Source organism: Ochotona curzoniae, unplaced genomic scaffold (assembly GCF_017591425.1).
Source record: "Ochotona curzoniae isolate NIBS_2020 unplaced genomic scaffold, NIBS_Ocur_1.0 contig_43, whole genome shotgun sequence".
Taxonomy (NCBI): Eukaryota; Metazoa; Chordata; class Mammalia; order Lagomorpha; family Ochotonidae; genus Ochotona; species Ochotona curzoniae.
The window spans coordinates 20811353-20830776 of record NW_024466218.1 but is presented as its reverse complement, the minus strand read 5'-3'; the positions used below and the strand labels follow the sequence as shown (position 1 = coordinate 20830776).

At 46.0% G+C, this 19424-nt stretch overlaps 1 protein-coding gene across 3 annotated transcripts in view; it reads left to right on the top strand.

The window, feature by feature from the left end:
- The window catches only part of DYM (dymeclin), a 290990-nt gene that overhangs the window by 245867 nt on the left and 25699 nt on the right, over positions 1-19424 (top strand). For all 3 annotated transcript variants that reach the window (XM_040984988.1, XM_040984986.1, XM_040984989.1), the window contains one exon: positions 911-1024. In XM_040984988.1, coding sequence (XP_040840922.1) covers positions 911-1024 — 114 coding nt within the window. The remainder of the gene's footprint in view (positions 1-910; positions 1025-19424) is intronic.

Sequence of the window (19424 nt, the reverse complement as noted above, 5' to 3'; positions counted from 1 at the left end):
TCCTGGCTTTAGATGGGCTCAGCTCCAGCCATTGCAGCCACTTGGGGAGTAAATCAGCAGATGAAAGATCTCCCTCTCTGGCTCTTCCTCCTCTCTGTTCATCTCACTTTCCAATGAAAATAAATAAATATTTAAAACAAAAAGCAGGAAGAGATCCACTTAAACAAGAATAACAACAAATTTTTATATTTTTGCATGTCTAACTGTAAGCATGTATTACTCTCTTGAATGAAAAGGAATCAAGTTGTCTTGATTTATTAACAGTGTGGTTATGAAAAGGATCTGCTTCAAAACCAAGTTTGTTGTTGTTTGTTTTGTTTTGTTTTTGTGATGGGGTTAAAGGACTCTTCTTTTCAGAACACTACCACACTCATATGTGGCTGTCTGGTTGAGGCTGTGCCGTGACTGGAACCAAGAGAAGTCACAGCTTCTGCTGATTATTTGGAGCTCAGGGATAAGAGTGATGTGGATAAATTAAATTCGTCGATAATCCCCCAAACGTCACTTTAGCGATTAGATGAAATTCCTTTCCTGGTAAGCCTTTTTCCTGACAGCTTTGAGTAAGCCCCAGACGTGACAGGTCTCCCAGTTTGGTTTCATCTGCCCACCTGGTGGGTGTTGCCGTCAGAAGGCCTCCGAAACACAAGGTGGAGCCACACAGTGAAGGGCACAGTTCCAGAGACACTTGCTGCACAGCCAGAGCAAGCAGGCTCTGAATACCCGGGGTCTGGTTCCAAATGAGCCACCAGACGCTGAAGGGAGAAGGCTGAGGTGAGGAGGGTTAGTGAATTTAAAAAGCCACCAGGTCACACTCTACATGGAGTAGAAGGATACAACCAGCACAAGAAAGACAAGTAATGAAAATAAATGTGCTGTAGCTGCTCACTGACAAACCCACACTACATTCCAGGTGATCACCTTCTTCAGCTCGAGGTTGCTGCAGGCTGGAGCGGAGCTGTCTGTGGAGCGGGTCCTGGAAATCATTAAGCAAGGGGTTGTTGCACTGCCCAAAGACAGACTGAAGGTAAGATGGCTGAAGACACTCAACTGCCGTCCCTCTTGATGGAGACATTGGTAATTGGGCAGCCCTTCTCCCAAGTAATACTGCCTAATGCTACGCCTTCAATAGGACGTGGCTCTCACATACTTGACCCTCAGAGTTTAGGTGGGTGGTACTGCAAAGATGGGAGCCTAGTGCAAGTATGGCATTCAAGTCTACTGGGTCTACTAGGAGCCACACAGGTCACCATGGGGTGGGCTTCCTGAGAGGGTTGCCTGTAAGACCTGATGCGGGCCCAGCCACTCCACCTGCTTCCTGGCTCATGACCAGATCATTCCTCCATGCACACTCTGCCACTGGCCTCATTGGATGGCCAGACCAGCAGGCCTGTCTGTTCATACACTGTGAATCTCCCAAACTGTGAGCCCAACCCGCTTCCTTCATTAGTAGTCTGTCTTGGGTAATCACTGCAGGAATGAAAAGGTGATAATACACTTACCCAGTACTTGTGCCAGAGAAGGTCTCTGAATAGTGCCCACACTACTGTGCATCGATACTTGGTACTGTGATGGAGAGGGTTTCTGTCGCATACCTGTGTCCTCTGAGTAATTGCTGTCTGTGCTTGTGGATAGTTCATATACCTACCATTAACAGGCATCTGGTGTTCTTAGCCCAGTGAAGCCAATTCAGTGTCATTAGTGGTGTCACAGTCGCTGGGAAGGTGACAGTGGAGATGGCAGCTGTGGCACTGACACAGTGCTCACTTAGTGCCACCTGGGGCTCTCAAGGGCTTGCATTTGTCAGCTCATTAAGTCCCTGCAGCAACCTGTAAGGAAGGTGATTGTGTATCACCTGAACTTCTCAAATGTGGAACTGACAGGCAGAGAGATTAGGAGACTCACCCAGAACCATCCACCTAGAACATGATCTGGCTGGGGGAGTCACACCCAGGAGGTCAGCCCCGGGGTTCCCTAACAGGTAGCAGTGGAAAGTGAAGCATTTCATGGAAAAGGGAGGAGAGATCCTGTGTTTTAATAAGGCCCTTGTACTTATATGAAAAAAGTGTCTCTGAGGTAGTCTCATCATTTAAACCTCAGGCTTTTAAGAGTCCTCAAGGAAAAGGTAATAAGGGCAGTATTTCAGGGTATGCATAAATGTACAACATTATAGCATTTTTTTAAACTCCTTTTTAGTTTTTTTCTTCACCAGCTCTAATTTTTAGTTACTATTTCCTAATTCGCACCACAGAAGGGCATCTGACCCCCTTCATAGTGTTGTGTCCCCCACTTGCGTTCCCCAGTTGCCATTTGGGAGCAGTGTTTAGCAACACTTATCAGTAGGACCCCTGCTTAATGAGCGATGGAGAGGTGTCGTAGCATATGACAATGTCTTCCGTACAATCACAGCATCTGTAAGACAGCACAGGAGTCACATCCATCACTCCCAGAAGCCCTGGGCGATAGAACAGCAGTATGATGCCCTGGGCAGAGAAGGCAGGTGTCCCCTGAGACAGCATGAGCAGTGTAAGTGGGCCCCACCATGGCTGACAGCATCAAAACAAACCATGGCTCACCCGGCCTGCCAGCATTTCTTTCCTTTTCTTTTCTTTTTATTTGAAAGGTAGAGAGAGAAAAAGATCTTTCATCTGCTGGTCCACTCTGCAACTACCTACAGTAGTTGAGGTGGGGCCAGGCCAAAGTCAGGAGCCAGGAACTCAGTCCAAGTCTCCCATGTGGGTGGCAGGGAACCAAGCGTTTCACCTAGCACTTGCTGTTCCCCAGAATGTGCGTTAACAGGAAGCCCATATTAGCAGCAGAGCCAGCTTTGAAATTGCAACATCCCAATATAGGATGCAAGTATCTCAAGCTGTGCCTTAACTACTATACCAAACCGCCCCCCTTGACACTATGGATTTGATATTACTCTGTTTCTGAAAATTGTAGATGTGAGGGGTTCATAGTATTTCCATTTTCACATGAAGTATGACATTGGTTTCTTACTTTTTGTGTTTTCATGCTGTTTAATTTTTTTTTAAGTCCAGGAAGGCTTTTTTTCAAGTTTTTGTTTATTAATTTGTTTGAAAGGCAGAGTGACAGAGAGAAGGGCAGAGATACATACAAGCACAGAGTGAGAGAGAGAGAGAGAGAGAGAGAGAGAGAGAGAGAGAGAGATCTTCCATCTGCTGGTTCATTCCCAAATAGCCAAGATAGCCAAGTGGGCCAGGCCAAAGCCAGGAGCCTGGGACTCCTTCTGGGCCTCCCATTTGTATGGCAGAGGCCCAAGCACTTGGACCATCCTCCACTGTTTTCCCAGAAGCCTTAGTAGGGAGTGGATTGTCTGGGATGCCAATGTTACAAGCAGCAGCCAAACCCATTTCTGGCTGGTCCTTGTTTCAAATTGATTTGAACTGCACTGTGTGAACCAAAACAAAGTCAATGAAGAATAGAATGGCTGCTCCAGGGAAATATTGGCTCTTGGTGTCTAAGCTGAATCAGGAAAGAAGTGAAAGTATCAGAAGGCTTTCAGGAAAGGGTGATACAGCGGAGGGAGGAGGAGGGGATTTCTAATAAGATTGGGCATGTCAGAAGTGATGAAGGTGGCAACTAGAGAGCAGCATATTTAGGGAAGAGCTTCAGAAGCAGAGCAGATCTTAGTGATAACAGGGTCTGGGTGGATCCTGAGTGTGGGAGACGGACATCATCTGGATGTGTGACTGAGCCCCTTAATGAGCCGCGATGGGCCATTCCCAGGTGGAGATAAAGACCAGGAGCAAGTGGATAGGAGTGAACAGGAGAGAGGTGCAGGTGTCAGCAGGGACAGCTTGAAGTAAGAGAAGCGGTTGGTACTAGCCTTACTTGAGTAGGGCCCCTTCCTGTAAGGGAAGACTAGCCAGGAAACCACAGGGCAAGCCAGAGAGCCCAGCCCCACCTCTGGACTCTAGAAGTATGGAGTCTGAGCAAGCAGCCTCTGCATCCGAAGACTCCAGGCAATCAGCATCTGGAGTGCAGAGCCCCGCTTCAGGGGTGAGATAGGAGGGAAGAGTCAGTGCAGGAAGTGATCCTAAGAACTCAAACTGCTGTTATTCTCCTGAAGAAGGGAAGATTTGTGGTGAAGCACTGGAAGAATTGTTTCTGGAGGCAGATGTGGTCTTGCTATGTGTGGTCTCAGCAGGTAATACTAGGACCAATAGTTAGACAATGCATATAGAAATACATATTTCAGTCCCAAATGGGGGAAAAATAAGTGTCTAACACATGGAACTGCTTAGACATGGAGTGAGCAAGTTTGGGGAAGTGATTCATTCATCCTCGGAGATGTTAGGATAATAGGCAGATGGCTGCGTGGCCTAGAAGCAAGTAGGTTCCATCTTGAATGCAGCTCTTGGCGGTTAGTCCTAGCTGGCTAGACAGAGAATGGGCAAGGATTCTAAGGCCACGCTCAGGCTGAGCAGGGCTGGCCATGGAACACACGTGCAGTGTGTGTCTCCCTGTGGTGAGGAGTCAGGCACTGGCGCTAAGTTCCACTGGGATATTTCGGAGCATTTTTCCATTCCTGAGAAGATGATTTTGTCATGGACTAAAATTATCATCCTTCACAAAGTAGATAACTGCCTGAGTTTTTTAATGACAGTTTTCTCTCTCTTTGTAAGAGATAATGAGGAAAACCAAGAATGGGCCAATTCTTATGACAAAGGAAACAAGGAGTTGGCCTTTCTACTTACTATAGCAGATGAGGGTAGTCAGAACTATTTACCAGAAGAATCACAATTTGCTAAGTTGCATACACTGGTAACAAAAAAAAATGTAGTTTAGGGGAAATAGAAAACTTAAAAAAAAAAAAATAGAGAGCAGTGCTGTCAACTCTGCTGTGTCTCCCATCTCCTCTGCGGCTCAGTGGAGAAGCCAGGATCACTTTCCTGGTTCTAGGTTAGAGTCTGGCAAGGTGAGGTACTTACGTGAGGGTTGGAAGGCCCAAGACAAGGAGAAGCCATTGTTCTCTGGAGGCAGTTGTGCTGGCTGAGGCTGGGATTGACTGCAGGGCTCATAGAGCCCTTAAAAAAAAAAATTCCTTATTATATTGGAAAAGTAGATCCGATTTATGGAGAGGAGTGACAAAGATCTGCCATCCACTTATTCATTTTCCAATTGGCCACAAAGACTGAAGCTGAGCCAATCCAAAGCCAGGAGCTTCTTCTGGGTCTCCCACATGGGTGCAGGGTTCCAAGGCTTTAGGCCATCCTCCACTGCTTTCCCAGGCCACAAACAGGGAGCTAGATGGGAAGTGGAGCAGCTGGGACATGAACTGGCATTTCTGTTTCTCGTATAAAGTCATTTTCACAAAATAACTGCTGTTTTCCTTCCGTATCTGTCAGTAGAATCAATCTCCTGGCTTCAAGTAGATGAGATTTAATATAAGGACTTGAAAGTCACTGAGTGTGCTAGGGGAGCAGAGCTGGCAGTCGGGAAGTCAGAAGTGGGCACAGTGTTACCTCCAGTGGCCTGCCTGCCTGCTGCACCCGAGGGAAGGCTGCAGGAAGATGCCGGTGGCCACTGGCAAAGCTTTACTTCTGCAGGTGCCCACAGCCCTACACAGTGATCTCTTCTTCCATTTCACCTCCCAAATTATGTGAACATTATTCTCCAAGAAGCATGGGTTTAAAAAATAATAATAAGGGCCCAGCCTGGTGGCCTAGCAGCTAGAGTCCTTGCCTTGCACGCGCCGGGATCCCATATGGCTGCCAGTTCTGGTCCCAGCAGACCCACTTTCCATCCAGCCCCGTGCTTGTGGCCTGGGAGAGCAGTCGAAGACAGCCCAAAAACTTGGGACCCTGTACACCCATGGGAGACCTAGAAGAGGCTCCTGGCTCCTGGCTTTGGATCAGAGCTCAACTGCAGCAGTGTGGTCACTTAGGTAGTAAATCATCAGACAGAAGACCTTCCTCTCTGTTTCTCCTCATCTCTGTATATCTCACTTTGTGACAAAGATAAAATAAATCTTTAAATAATAATAATAAAAGATAGGGATAGCAGTGCCAAAAGAAGAAATGACGTATGTAGAAGCTGCTGTCATATGATTGAGTCCCTGAGAAGCCCCTGTCGACAGCATGGTCCCTGAGGTAGTGAAACCTTGTTCCCCAGGATGGACCTGGTGGTTTTGTGATTGAAAGTGTCACTCTCAGAAGGGATTAATGCTCGTCTCTGGGAGTGAGTGAGTGAGTGAGTTCCCCCAAGAGCGGTGATCGCAGAAAGAACTAGCCTGGCCCCATTCACTGCTGATTTCCTGTCTCACCCTGGGATCTCTGCCACAGCCTCTCCTGCACTGCCAGGGACCCTCCCCAGAGCAGAGCACAAGCCAGCACCACTGTTCTTGAACTTCTGCAACTGCGAGCTAACAAACCTCTCTTGACAAATTACCCTATCTCAGGTATTTTATTTCAGCAGCAAAAAATGAAGTAAGAGGCCTAATGCAGGGGAGTGGACTGAACTCACACGAACATCAGAAGACTCAAAATAGAAAGAGGGTTTGATCCCTGGAGGAAGGCAAGGCAAGCCAGTTGTGGGCTTTCAGCAGGGAGAAAGTGGGCAGGAGCGTGCAGCTAGTGCATTTGCACATTTGCAGTTTCCCACCCTGGTTTGTCTCTGTGCTCTCCTTCAATGAGGATCAACTAGACAGAAGGATATATTTTTTAAGCAGAATCAAAGCTCGAAATGAAGACGTGAGTGGTGAGTGAGCTGCCAGTCCTTTTACTCTCTAGGCTGTTTGTCAAAATGCTGGTAGGTTCAGCCAGTGAGTCTGGTGTGAAAGCACAGTAACACTTTGTAGCAGGGCTGTGAGTCTGTGCTGCTCTGACCGAGGTTTCCAGGTGAGGCAACTCAGAGAAAGCCATGAGGTGGCTGCCCAGGCCAAAGCTGGCTGCTTACAGAGGCTGGCGTCCTCCAGTCCATGCTGGGCTGCTGTTGTGTTCTCTGCTGTGAAGACTGCACTCGGGATGTTAGGGCGGCCTGAGCATCACATTTCACAGCGCATTAGTAACCCCAGATGTGCACAGGAGCAGGTGAGGTGACAGTGAAGAGCCTGCCAGTTACATAGGCAAGAACTAAAGACTGTATGACCCGAAAAGGAAAATTTTGAACCATGACTAGCTGCTTTGAAGGCTGTACTGTAAAACAGCATTAAGCCTTTCCTTATGTGCCAGAGTGCAGTAAGTGTGGAATCGAACCAAGGCAGGTATTTGTTCCACTCAAAGCAACACTTTGTGGGGTGCTAAATGCAGGGACGGCGGATGGCAAGAGCATTCAGGCCAAACTGCTGACGTAGGAAGACCAGGCTGAGAACACCGTGTATTAGAAAGCTGCAATTCGTGAATTCTTGTAAGTCTAGAATTCTCTTGTGGACTTCTGCGGCAGATTTTTGCAGGTCAGTGCCCTGTTAACATTCCTTTCCTACCCAGAAGTACTGAGAGGTCAGCGCCTGGTGCTCCCAGATGAAATCTGGAGTCCGCCCAGGCTGCCCCCAGTCCTGGCCTGGCTTTCCCACCCCCCCCCCCCAGGGCCCCAGCCAACCTGAGCCTGGAGCCTTTCTCCTGCTTGTTTGCATTGGCTCCTGTGATCCTTCTCTTGATAAGCCTTTCCTCCACCTTGGCTTTCTAAGCATTCCTTAAAGGCCTGGAGAAAAGTGATGCTTTCCCTTCACTCCTCACTCAGTGCGTCCCCCACCCCTCGAAATACCTGGGATAGTTCCTGCCTCACTCCTGGGAGCTTCCTGTGTTCATCTGCTTTATGTTTGGTTGCTTGAATCTTTTCCCCCTCCCGCACAGCGACAACTTGGGAACAGGGGCCATGTCTTGCCTGTCTCCATGCCCTTGGTGCCTAGTTCAGTTTTGTGTACATAGTGACTGCCCAGGAAATGTGATGAGTAGACAAGTAAAAAGCTCACATTATATAGACTCTAAAGAGAAGAATGGGGAACTTATTAGAAATCAGGAGTTTGAGAATAAAATTTTCTTATCTTAACGCCTGCTTTTCTAGTTTTTATTCTACCAGCCTCTCTGGAGTCTTAACTAAGATACTGTCTGTCCCTGTGCATTCAGAGCGCTGTCCTAGATGCTGCAGAATCAGCAGCAACTGAGACAGATAAAAACTCCCTGCTTTGGTAGAACTAAATTTTTTTTGCACATAAGATAGATAGTAGGATAAATATGTAAAATAAATGCAATTGTAGATGGCAGTAAGTAATTAAAAATATAGAGGATCAGAACGGAACACATTTGTCAACGCTATTTGCTGCTTTAATGTTTTTTAGTAATTTTAGACTTACAGAGATGTTGGAAATCTGGAAGAGCTCCTCCGTCCCTCCTGCTCTGAGCCATGAGTCAGTCTTGTCTTCCGTAAGACGTTTCTGACGAGTGCTGCGTGGTTATGGTGCAAACTTTCTGTCAGGTTGGGTTTTCCCAATATTTTATCATGATTGCGATGAAGTCGCGTGCATGTGGCAGCAGTCCCTTAGCAGGCACTGGTGTCGGCGTGTCTCCTTACTGGTGCCAGCCTTGACTGGTTGGACGTCCACTAAGTTTCTCTAGTGAAGGATGACTGTCCCTTAGTCACTGGTGAACACCTTGGGATGATCCTTCCAGACCTCCCCGGTGTCCTGTTTCCCACTTGTTTTGTCATTTACCCTTTAGCCTTGACGCCAAAGGAGCAACTTAGCATTCTGGTGTTTCTTTAATGATAATTTTAAGTTTTACTCTCATGGGTTGTAAATTCAATATGAGTATTCATTGGCTCCGTTGTTCAAATTATTCTAGTTGGCCAGTAGGGCTCCTGTCGTGGGGTCCCACACCCCCGTTCTGGTGATAAGACTGCCTTTCTCTGTGGTACCACAACATTTCTGCTTTTGCAGTCCCCGGCCCCAGCCGTGGAGCCAGCCACTTCTCCCAGCCATGCTTCCTTGTTATTTGTGTTGTTTTGGATAATGGTGCTTAGAAGCCAAGAGCTGGGCACTAGGCCACCACCTTCTTAGAACTCTGTATTTTCCTCCTTCCCCATCTACTTCCTAATCCACGAACAGCTAATGCTTCTTCACTCTGCTGCCATACCAGTCCTTCCCTTCAATGTCTCTTTCCTTCTGAAAAACCTTAGCCCCTTTCTTTGGACTTCCCTCTCACCAGTTGTGGTCTTTAGCTCACTCATTTCCAATTCTGTATTGTTTTACAGTTCTTCTAGCAAACAGTCTTGCTTAACAAGCACCAGCCACAGCAGATCCCAAAGTTTAACTTTGAGTTCACTTTAGTACCTACCTTGTAGGTAGAATGAATTAGAGTGTGAAGGCCATTACAGTGCACTTAACTGGCACTATGCTTTCTGTTTATTTTACTGTGTTCAGAAAGAAAATGTCCTTTATACCTGACACAGTGACATACAAATGAAAATATAATTCTTTGTTTTATGGCTGGCTTGAGAAATTAATTGATCCATGAGAGGTCCAACAGGTTCAACTCCTTTCATGGGCCAGTTAGCTCTGGTCGGGACATAGGAAGGAATTATACTCGAGAGTCCAGCATGCCTTTCACTCTGCTGGCACTAGAAAAGAAGCCAAGGTTGCATTTACTCATAGTGTAGGAGTCATCCTCATTGGTTTAAATGGTGGCCTATTATTACCCCAGATGTTGCTAGGGGAAAAGAGGCTCTTCTCCTTCTGATAGGATTATCTCACTTGTTTTTATCAGCTTTTTGCATTGCATGTATATAATAGAATGAATCACTTGAAGCCTGTATGGTTTAATTCACAGAATTCAATATCTAAAATTGATGGAAAATTCATGGCATGTGTTGCATAATATCTGCATTGTCATCTTTCAGGGTGGCTTAGTAACATACACTGATCAAATGATCGTCGGAGATGTAATAACATCCTTGTATGTGAGTTCAGTTAGAAATGGCTATTTTAGTAAGGTTTCTAAAAGTACAGAATGGTGTGTGTTTATTGATGTATTCTTACTTCAAATATAAGAAATCAAACACTAAAGTTCAGAGTGCTTCCCAGGCCGTATGTGGGCTGTAAGAGTCACACACAGTACCCCTCACTCATGAGAAAGGCAGCGGCTCAAGTCAGCTGAAGCCGAGCAGCCAGAAGCTTATGAAGCTCCCCTTATGTTGTAGAACTGAAGCAAGAAGTGTCCTCCCAGGCTGGGGCAAGTAAACATGCAGATCTAGAAGCCCACGGCTCGGTAATTGACTTTCAACCAAATAAAATATTTTTCAGTCAAATATTATTTGACATAGCCTCCTAAAATATTTGTGCAGTATGGTGTGTGGGAATGTATACTCTTTGGCCCAGTCTGTCTGTCTGTAGAATTAAACAGCCTTGGCTGTTCAGTGTAAATAGTATTACTGTCATTCTAAACATTCTCTTCTTATCCGGTATCCCACGAAGCTGGTGAAAAGCAATGCCAGGTCATCACTTTCTCCAGACCTTCCTGCTGAAACAGAGACCTGAAGGACAGACTCTGAAACAGTGTTGCTTGTTTCTCGGTTAGGGGTTGGAAGGAAATAAGTAAAGCTAACTCCAGGAGCCAAGTTAGAAGCTGCAGCTCAAAGCGCTCACAGTCTGCATCCCCAATAGGGCAGGTTCCTAGCTACTGGCCAGCTCGCTGTGGGGTTGGGTTGAATGTCACTGTGATGGGTCACATGCATCCAGGTCCACACATGTCCCCAGGACACTCCCCACTCCGCCTCATATTTAAGCTGCCAAGCTCCTTCTCTCCTTTGGGTCAGTCAGTTATGTGATTGATTTGAGTACTAAGGGTTCTCTAGTGTTTGCAAGTTAGGTCCTGCTTCTCAAGGGAGAATTTACCAAGATAACCTCTCTTTGAGTAAATAGCAAGCTGGAATCATACAGTTACTGACATAAACTGAACTTTGCTTTGACTTAAGATACTTGACAAATCACAGAAATTAAGTCATAACCTGTTTCAAACCAAGTGGTCTTTAAAGCCTTCAGTTTGTGTTCGCTGTTCAGAATGCTTTGACTATAATCTTTGGTTGTGTAAAAGAGAAATATAGACAGGCAAACTAACTGAACTTTCAGCACAGTTTTCATAGCTTAGTGCTGACTTGCTTAAAAACTCCTTTCTCCTCTTGAGAGACACCTCCTCACTCCAGGCCTCAAGTGTCTTCCATTTATCTGTCCCTGGAGCAGATCTGGCTTCCAGGCTGTATGTCACCTGAAGCCGGGTGGTCCCACCCTGGGGTTCCACAGGCACAGGCACAGCCCTTAGGGTGGCCACAACACATCATCTGCTTCCCTCTGCAGCCAGCATCCTCCACTGCCCCCAGCTTCACACTCTGTCCATTCTAGTGGTTTCCTGAGCCTTCCCTCTTCTCCACCCAATCTTTTGCCTTCTTGTCCTAACTGCTGTCCCCACTTCTGCGCTCCTTCCTCCAAACACTTCAGCCCCATGGCCAGAAGTGACTCCAGGGAGCACCCTGCTCTGATTCACCACACCGGGTCCTTCCCTTTCCTGGCCCGACTCCTGGCTTCCGTGTCACTTTGTTCTCCTACCGTCAAACTGTGTCCAGCTCCCTGTGCAGTATTCCTGCATGCATGGCTCTGTGTACATGCTGCTCCTACGTTCTTCCTCCTTCCTTCAGCTTCTTCCAGCTTTGTGCCTCATCTGTCAAGAGAGCTGATGGTGCTCCAAGATGCAACACAGGCTCCCCCAACCCCTGAAGCCCACCCAGATTCACCCAGGCACACACAGGTGGTTCTTTCTCCACATTCCTGTGGCATCTCATGGGCACCTCCATTCAACCAGAAATGTTACCAGCACCAAGTACAGAATGTGGAGCCAAACTCAGCCAATACATGTTTTGCCAGTATGTATCTCTTTCCTCTCAGCCAAAATGTGAGTTCTTCTTGGATCAGCTGTCCTATTGTAAAGCGTTAATACAAAGCATCAAATTGACTTTCTTCTGCTCCTGAGAAAGTGAGGCTTTTTTCCAGGGCGTGCTATGCCAAGGATCCCTCCACCAGGCTCAGGGTGGAAGGTGGGAGGATGGAGTCTGTGCCCTTTCTTCTCCTAGCCCTTTATTTTGCCCGTTTCTACCACCCTTGTTCCTCTGTCCCAGATATGAATCTCAAAATGTATGCATTCACCTGTCCCTTTACATGAGTCTGTGTCATTGTCACCATCATCTTTAAGACCTAAAACATATAAGGAATGCATTGAAACTTACAAATGTGTCTTCACAGTTGGTTCCATCCGAAGCTGGTTTGTTCACCCCCACCTTGAACATGGCATTGCTAGGATATTGTTGGGGAAACAAAGGCGTATGAGACACCACCCCTGCCCTCAGAACTAATGCCCCAGCTTTCAGGAGCAACAAGGCGTGCCCTTGCTAAGGCAGCTGACAAAGCAGAGCAGCGTATGCTACATGGACAATGAATGGCATAGAGGTTCAGTTCTGGCAGAGGGGGAATGGAGACACCACTGGGAAGGGCTGATCAGAGAAGGTTCAGGAGCCACCTGGACTTGACCTTCTCTGTCTCCCAGATTTCCAGAGTAAGGTCTCCATAGGCTGAGACGAAAGAGGAGAAATCCAGGACGAGGAAAGGTGTGTGTGTGTGTAGAGCCCTAAAGCAGCAGAACTCCCTTGATTCCCTCTGCTGGATGGATGTGCTGTATGTAGCTCTACATTCTATGATGCAGTACAGCTATTACACCAGCAGCTTTCAACCCTCAGCTGTCACTCTTATCCCAGTCCCATAAAAGTCTACATTTGGCACCATGATGCATATTTACATAAAGCTGAACCGTGAGTTGCATCATAGTACCCACCCTGGCTCTTGTATTTCCTATTCTGTCTTGTGTTTTCTTTCTTTTAATTGCTCATTAGGTCTGTCACTTTTCTTTGTTTCTTTGTTTGGGTATACAGATGTTCATGGCAGCTTTATTTTTTTGTTTTAGTCATCCTGGGCTGCGATTACCATCAACCGGGTGGTTTAGACAACAGAAATTGATGACTCATCATTCAATCTAGGTTCAAGGTCTACTTACTTTAACTCCTGGTGTGGGCTCTCTCCATGGCTTTCCAAGAGCTGCCTTCCAGCTGTGTCCCACATGCACGCAGAAAAGTCCTGTGTCCCACATGCACACAGAAAAGTCCTAAGTTCACTTAATGATCTAGTATTATTATACCTTTTAAAATAATCTTTTTTTTTAAAAGTACCTGGTTTTTCAAGATGTGATTTTTGTGTCAGCAGTGTTGACATCCTCTGAGAGCATGTAAGGAATGCTTCTTCCCAGGCCTTTCCCCAGAACCACCAAATTAGAACTTGGTGCTGTGAGCTTGGGCCCAGCCACCTGTGCTTTCACAAAACTCATGCTTTCTGATGCCTGCTCAAATAGGAAAGCACAGCACCAGCCACTTCTGGAGACACTGACACTCCTCCCTACACCCTGTGCCTGATGGCTTTCCCTGAGTATCCCTGCATCCCCCCTCCTGCTCCTCCTGCAGTTTTCTCTGCCCTGCCTCCCCCATTTAAATTCCAGGCTCACCCTTCCCCAGTCCTACTACTATGTTTGTGTCTTCAGCAAAATGTATCCCCTGACAGGCTATGTGAGTCTGTTGCTGTCCTACCAGGTGGTGTCAGCTCCAGGAGGCAGGACCTATTGCAGTACCTACCCTGGAGTATCTGAAGCCTGCCTGGCACAAGCTGGGCCTATGAAGGGTTGGTGGAGGGGGCAGCAGGCAGGGTGTAAGAGGTTGCCCACTGACCATGTATGATAATCTGCAGTGATGCTTCAGGAAAACCTTCACAGAACAACTCTCCATCGCCTCTTAAAAGGCCGCCTTTTATCCCAAGAGGTTAGAGAGGAGTAAAGCTAGAAGCCCTCCTTGGTCTCTTTGTGAGTCTGCCATAATGAGCTGTTTCAAAGTCTGCAATGTTTTGCACTCATGCCTTCTTGAGGCTGCAAGACACTAACCTGAAAAGCCCCACGTTAGCACTTCCCACCAATCAGGTAGTACCTGTGCCAGCCAGCCTTCCTGCATGGTGAATGGTTTCTTGGCAGTTTTTTTCCCTTAGCTGTCATCTTCAGTCATTCCACTGTGGTTCAAATAAAATGATATATTGTGATTTATGATCTTGGAGTCCATTTGTCGTGGATCTCATTTTACTCAATTTTTCTTTCTCAGAGGGTACAGAGCACGTGAAGGCTTCTGTGTGCTTGCCCTGACTGATTTTGCACTGCTCTCCCGAGCGTTGTCTGATCCTGGTAGGAACCACAGGGTCCTAAGCCTGTCACATTCTCACTGGGAAGGCCGGGAAAGCCCGATGTCCAGCTGGTCTTCACACTGGCTACAGCTAGCTTTTCATCACTTGAAATGTACAAATGGCCTGATGCATCCTGGGTTTTTCCTATCATTGTAGGCTTTAAAAAAAAAAAGATGTATTTATTTTTATTTGAAAGGCAGATTACAAAGAGAGAAGGAGAGACACAGAGCAAGATCTCCTATCCACTGCTTCATTCCCCAGGTGGCCGCAACAACCAGAGCTGGGCCAGAAGCCAAGAGCTGGGAGCTTCTTCCAGGTCTCCCAGTTGGATTCAGCACTCTAGTATTTGGGCCACCCTCCATTTCTTATCTAGGCACATGAACAGGAAGCTGGATCAGAAATAAAGCAGCTGGGACTCAAATTGGTATCAATACATGTTACTAGTGCCACAAATGGAGGCTTAGCTTGCTATGCCATGGAACCAGTCCCAGTAGGCTTTTTTCCCCCCCCCGGTAAGTTTAATTGAACTGCTATATCCAATTCTGAATTATAAGACTAACAAAATGTTCATATCAAAATTACACTGCAATGTTAAATATTTTTTTGTTCTGATATAGCTTTAAAAACATGTTAGCATTGAATGCACTTTATAGTTTTAAGGCTTAATAAACATACAGACTAATAATTTCTTAATGTACCTTAGACTTGGAAAACTAGAAGCTAACAGTATTTAAGCTTCCAAATACAAGCATCCCCAGTGCAGCATTACATCCAGTTTCCTCCCAGTGCCCACCCTGCCCAGGAACCATAGCTCCATGCCCAGCCTCAGGGAAGGCAGGAGACCCTGCTGCCTGGATGCTACTGCTGTGGTTCCTTGTTCCCACCCAAAGCCTCACTGGTGAACAGACTAGAACCTTCCACCCAACTGCCTGATGGTGGGAGCGTGGCAGTCATGGGGCAATCCAATGTGGAATTCATGAATTCTTTTCTCATCTCCATCATTAGACTGTTTAGCTATCAGCTAAACAAGTCAATGTGTTTGGGCTTCAAGTTGAGCATCCTTTCATCCCTGTCACTCCCACCCCTGCCGCCTGAAGAAAATGCTCTTAATTTCAAGCAGCTTTCTTAGAGACAACCAAGCCCAGCCACCTGCACACTTCACAGGATGGCTGAAAGGTGGACGTTGGTCTTTGATGGGCCAGAGCCTGGGGCAGACCCCTTGGTGTGCCAGAACAACAAGGGGAACATGGGCTCAGGCACTTAGGAGGTTAGGGCCGAGGGAGCATGACTGAGCACAGCTGAGGCTTTCCTGCAGTCATAATGTAGGTGTTTCTAGCACCTGGGGTTAGCTGTGCAGGAACTCAGAGTAGTGGCAGCACAACCCATATTTGTAATGTTATTTATGCTAAAAATTAGTAGTGCCTGGATAGTAATCAAACTATTTATTTTAATGGTTAAAAGAAGAATGAATATTGTGTGTGTGTGTATGTGTGTGTGTGTGTGTGTGTGTATATTTCATTTCTTTGAGAGAACATTTCCATCTTCTGGTTCCTTTCCCGGTTGCCTACCAATGCCAAGAGCAGATCAGGCTAAGGCAGGACTTGGGAACTCAGTCTCTCTCGCATCTGCGTTAGCAGGAAGCTGGGGTCAGAAGACAGAGCCGCCCTGATGTGGGAGGCACGCATCTCCACTAGCACTTTACCTGTAGCCTGTACACCTACACCAAAGGGAATCACTTTTTGTAAAAAGAAAGAAAATTATAAATGTTCTGTGGGTTTTGCCTGTTCTAATAATATTCTCAGCTCAGCTTTTCTGTATAGCATTTAAGTACAAGAATAAGAAACTAAACCATACGGTTCTTGTAATTGTTGATGAAATATCCTTAACTCAGTGTATAGCCCAAAAGCTTCTAGAAGTTTTTAAGGGAAAATAAGACTTAAGCCATAGCCCAGTTGCCTAATTACTAATAGACTTCCTTACACATAGCAAAATTGGGAAAATAAGAATGTATTTCTCATGATTGTTTTCATTTCTGGGGTGTGTTGCAGGAGATAGAGGCTGGCTAATTGATAATACATAGAGGACCCAGCGTGGTAGCCTAGAAGCTAGAGTCCTTGCCTTGAACGTGCCGGGATCCCTTATGAATGCCAGTTCTAATCCCTGCAGCCCTACTTCCCATCTAGCTCCCTGCTTGTGGCTTGGGAAAGTAGTAGAGGAGGCCCAAAGCCTTGGGAGCCTGCACCCATGTGAGAGACCCAGAAGAGGTTCCTGGATCTTGGCTTTGGATCAGCTCAGTTCCTGCCATTGCAGTTACCTAGGGAGTGAATCAATGGATGGAAGATCTTTGTCTTTCCTTCTCTATATATATCTGACTTTTCAGCCAATAAAAATAAATAAATCTTTAAATAATAACAATAATACATAAAGGATGCTGGTAAGCCTTGGGCTTCTCAGCCAACTCCGTCGGTACCACGTTTGTTGTGGCTAAAGAAAGGCCTTGCCTGATTGTGCAAAGACCATGAGCATTGTTGGTGTCTAAGAGTGAGTTGGCCTTTGTGAAACTCTGTAGTTTTGCTGGTAATTCATGATCCACAGGTGCATTCCAGGATTCTGGTCTCAGAGCTCTGAGGGTACAGGAAATACTCGGACTCTGTCCTCTGTAATTGAGAGGAACCTGAGCCATTCAGAAAACTTAGCTAATTGATCAGATCTTTTTCCCCCCAAGCCCAGCCTAAAATATGAATTTGGATAAGTACTTCAGAGAGTCTACTAATCTGTGATTAGTGTCATATCAGTTATTAATGTAACTAGTAGCATGCCTTGCTTGAAGAATACCCACTAGAAAAAGTACCCAGTAACAAATCCTCATTTCTGTCCATCAGAGATTTTTACTCATCCAAAAGATTTCTTGCATATTTTTACAAGCAGAAATAACCCTGTTGCACTTAGGACATGAAAAAAAAAAGTGCTAAAAACCAGATTTTCCTAAGCATTGGGCAAATTAAATAGGAAGTGTGTTTGGTACTTAATTACCTTACTGATCACAAGTCTTGTGTTTGGAAGGAATGTATTTAATATCTAACTTGATATAGTTTATTGCAATCATAAGAATAGTAATCTGCTTCTAGCCATGCGTATCTTGGATGCAAGCCTCTCCTTCCCCTTCTTTGTTATTTAAATTGGTAGTGCTAACGTACGCACAGTTGCTTTATAAACGTTGAGAGCAATAGTCCCAGAAGGGAAAGCATCAGAAAAGAGTGTCCGTAAGTTCACTCCGTCCACATGTCAAGCCAACCCTGAGAACCAATTTTGAGCAGACCAGCTAGACACTAGATCTGACAGACTGCAGAGCCACTGAAAAGAATCTGCAGCTCCAGACCCAGACAAGAATCTGTACAACGTAACATTAATTTCATTGAGGTTGCAACCCAAAATATTCTGCCCATCCAATGACTCAGGAAAATGGAACACATTCTTCACATAAAAGAAAATCAAGGAAGTTCAACTCCGAGATGAACCAGATGTTAGTAACAGGCAAGGATTTTGAAGTGTCTCCTATAACTCTCCTCAAGCTTTCTCATTACATGAAACATGCTTTCAGTGCATCAAAATTTCAACAGAGAAATCAGAATAACAGCAACTGGGGGAAAAAAAGAAAAAACAAGAAGACCAATTTGGAGATAGGATATGCTAAAAGCAAACAGAATGAGCCTGTAGACTCAGGTCTAGACTCATTATCACCAAGCTGTTGAAATCCAATGATCAAAAACCTAAATTCCTAGAACCCTCCTGCCAGTGGTCACTTGGATATTCAGAATGTTATTCACAAACCATACAAATATCTCAGCATAAAAAATAGCCTGCTATAAATTTATTGAATTTCAGATCCCACCTGGGATTGCACTGGCAGGGCAGACTGGATGCTACCACAGTGTTTATATAGCCCGTGGGCTGGATCTTCCCCACACCTGAGAGTCAAAGTCAAATTAGAAAGCTGCTGCCTGGCTGTCTTGGGTTGAGGGGATGGTGGAGACAGGTGCATTTACCTATCTACAAGAAATGCAGAGGCAGAGAAATAAAGAAATCTCTCATCCCACCAGTTCACTTCCTAAATGGCCACAGCAGCCAGGGCTGGGCCAGACTAGAGTCAGGAACTAGGAATTTCATGCAGGTCTCCTACACAAATAGCAGGTGCTTAGATGGTTGGCCCATCCCTCTACTGTTGTCCCAGGTCCATCAGCTGGGAGCTGGTTTGGAAGTGGAGCAGCAGGGACTGTGCTCAGTGATCTGATGTGGAATGGTGTTGTTGCAATTGGAGACTTCCCCTAATGTGCCACAACACCAGCCCCAGGAATTTTATTGTATGATAATTTCAGTAAACAAAAGAGAGGAAAGAATCAGTGTGGTATGTGTCACCTTAAAAACTCCAAAAGTCATTCAAAAGTTATAATTGGAGGCCAGAAAAAGATAACCAAAAAGAGAACAGTGGGAACTGGCACCATGGTGTAGTAGGTTAAGCCTGCACTTGCAACACTGGCTTCTCATATGGACACTGGTTCATATCCCAGCTGCTTCACTTCCACTTCAGCTCCCTTCTATTGGCCTGGGAAAGCAGCAGAGGATGGCCCAAGTCCTTGGACCACTGCACCCACATGGGAGACCTGGAAGAAGCTCTTAGTTCCTGGTTTCAACCATGGCTGTTGCTGCCATGTGGGGAGTAAGTGGGCAGGAAATCTCTCTGTCTCTCCTTCTCTCTCTGTATCTTTGCCTTTCAAATAAAAATAAATAGATCTATAAGAAGATAAAGAAAGAGGTAGTCTGGAGGCTCCCCTGCTGTGCAGGGTGCCTGGAGCTCGTTCATGGTACTGCCTGAACTCGGGTTCCAGAGGCAGGACCATTGCAGCTCAGCTCCCGGGAGGACTTAGCTCTGTATCCTTTCTCACACAGCCCAGGCCCAGGGCTTGGAACTGACCATGAAAGCTGTGTAGTACCCTCACACGTGTTTTTTTACTGGGAATAAGGACAAGATTTTTCATCCAAGTGCATTACCGTCAAAGCTGATCTGGGGATAGGGATTTGGCACATCTTCAATCTCATGTGACACCTTCATCCCTTCATCCTGCCATCAAAGGCGCGGGGGGGGGGGTCT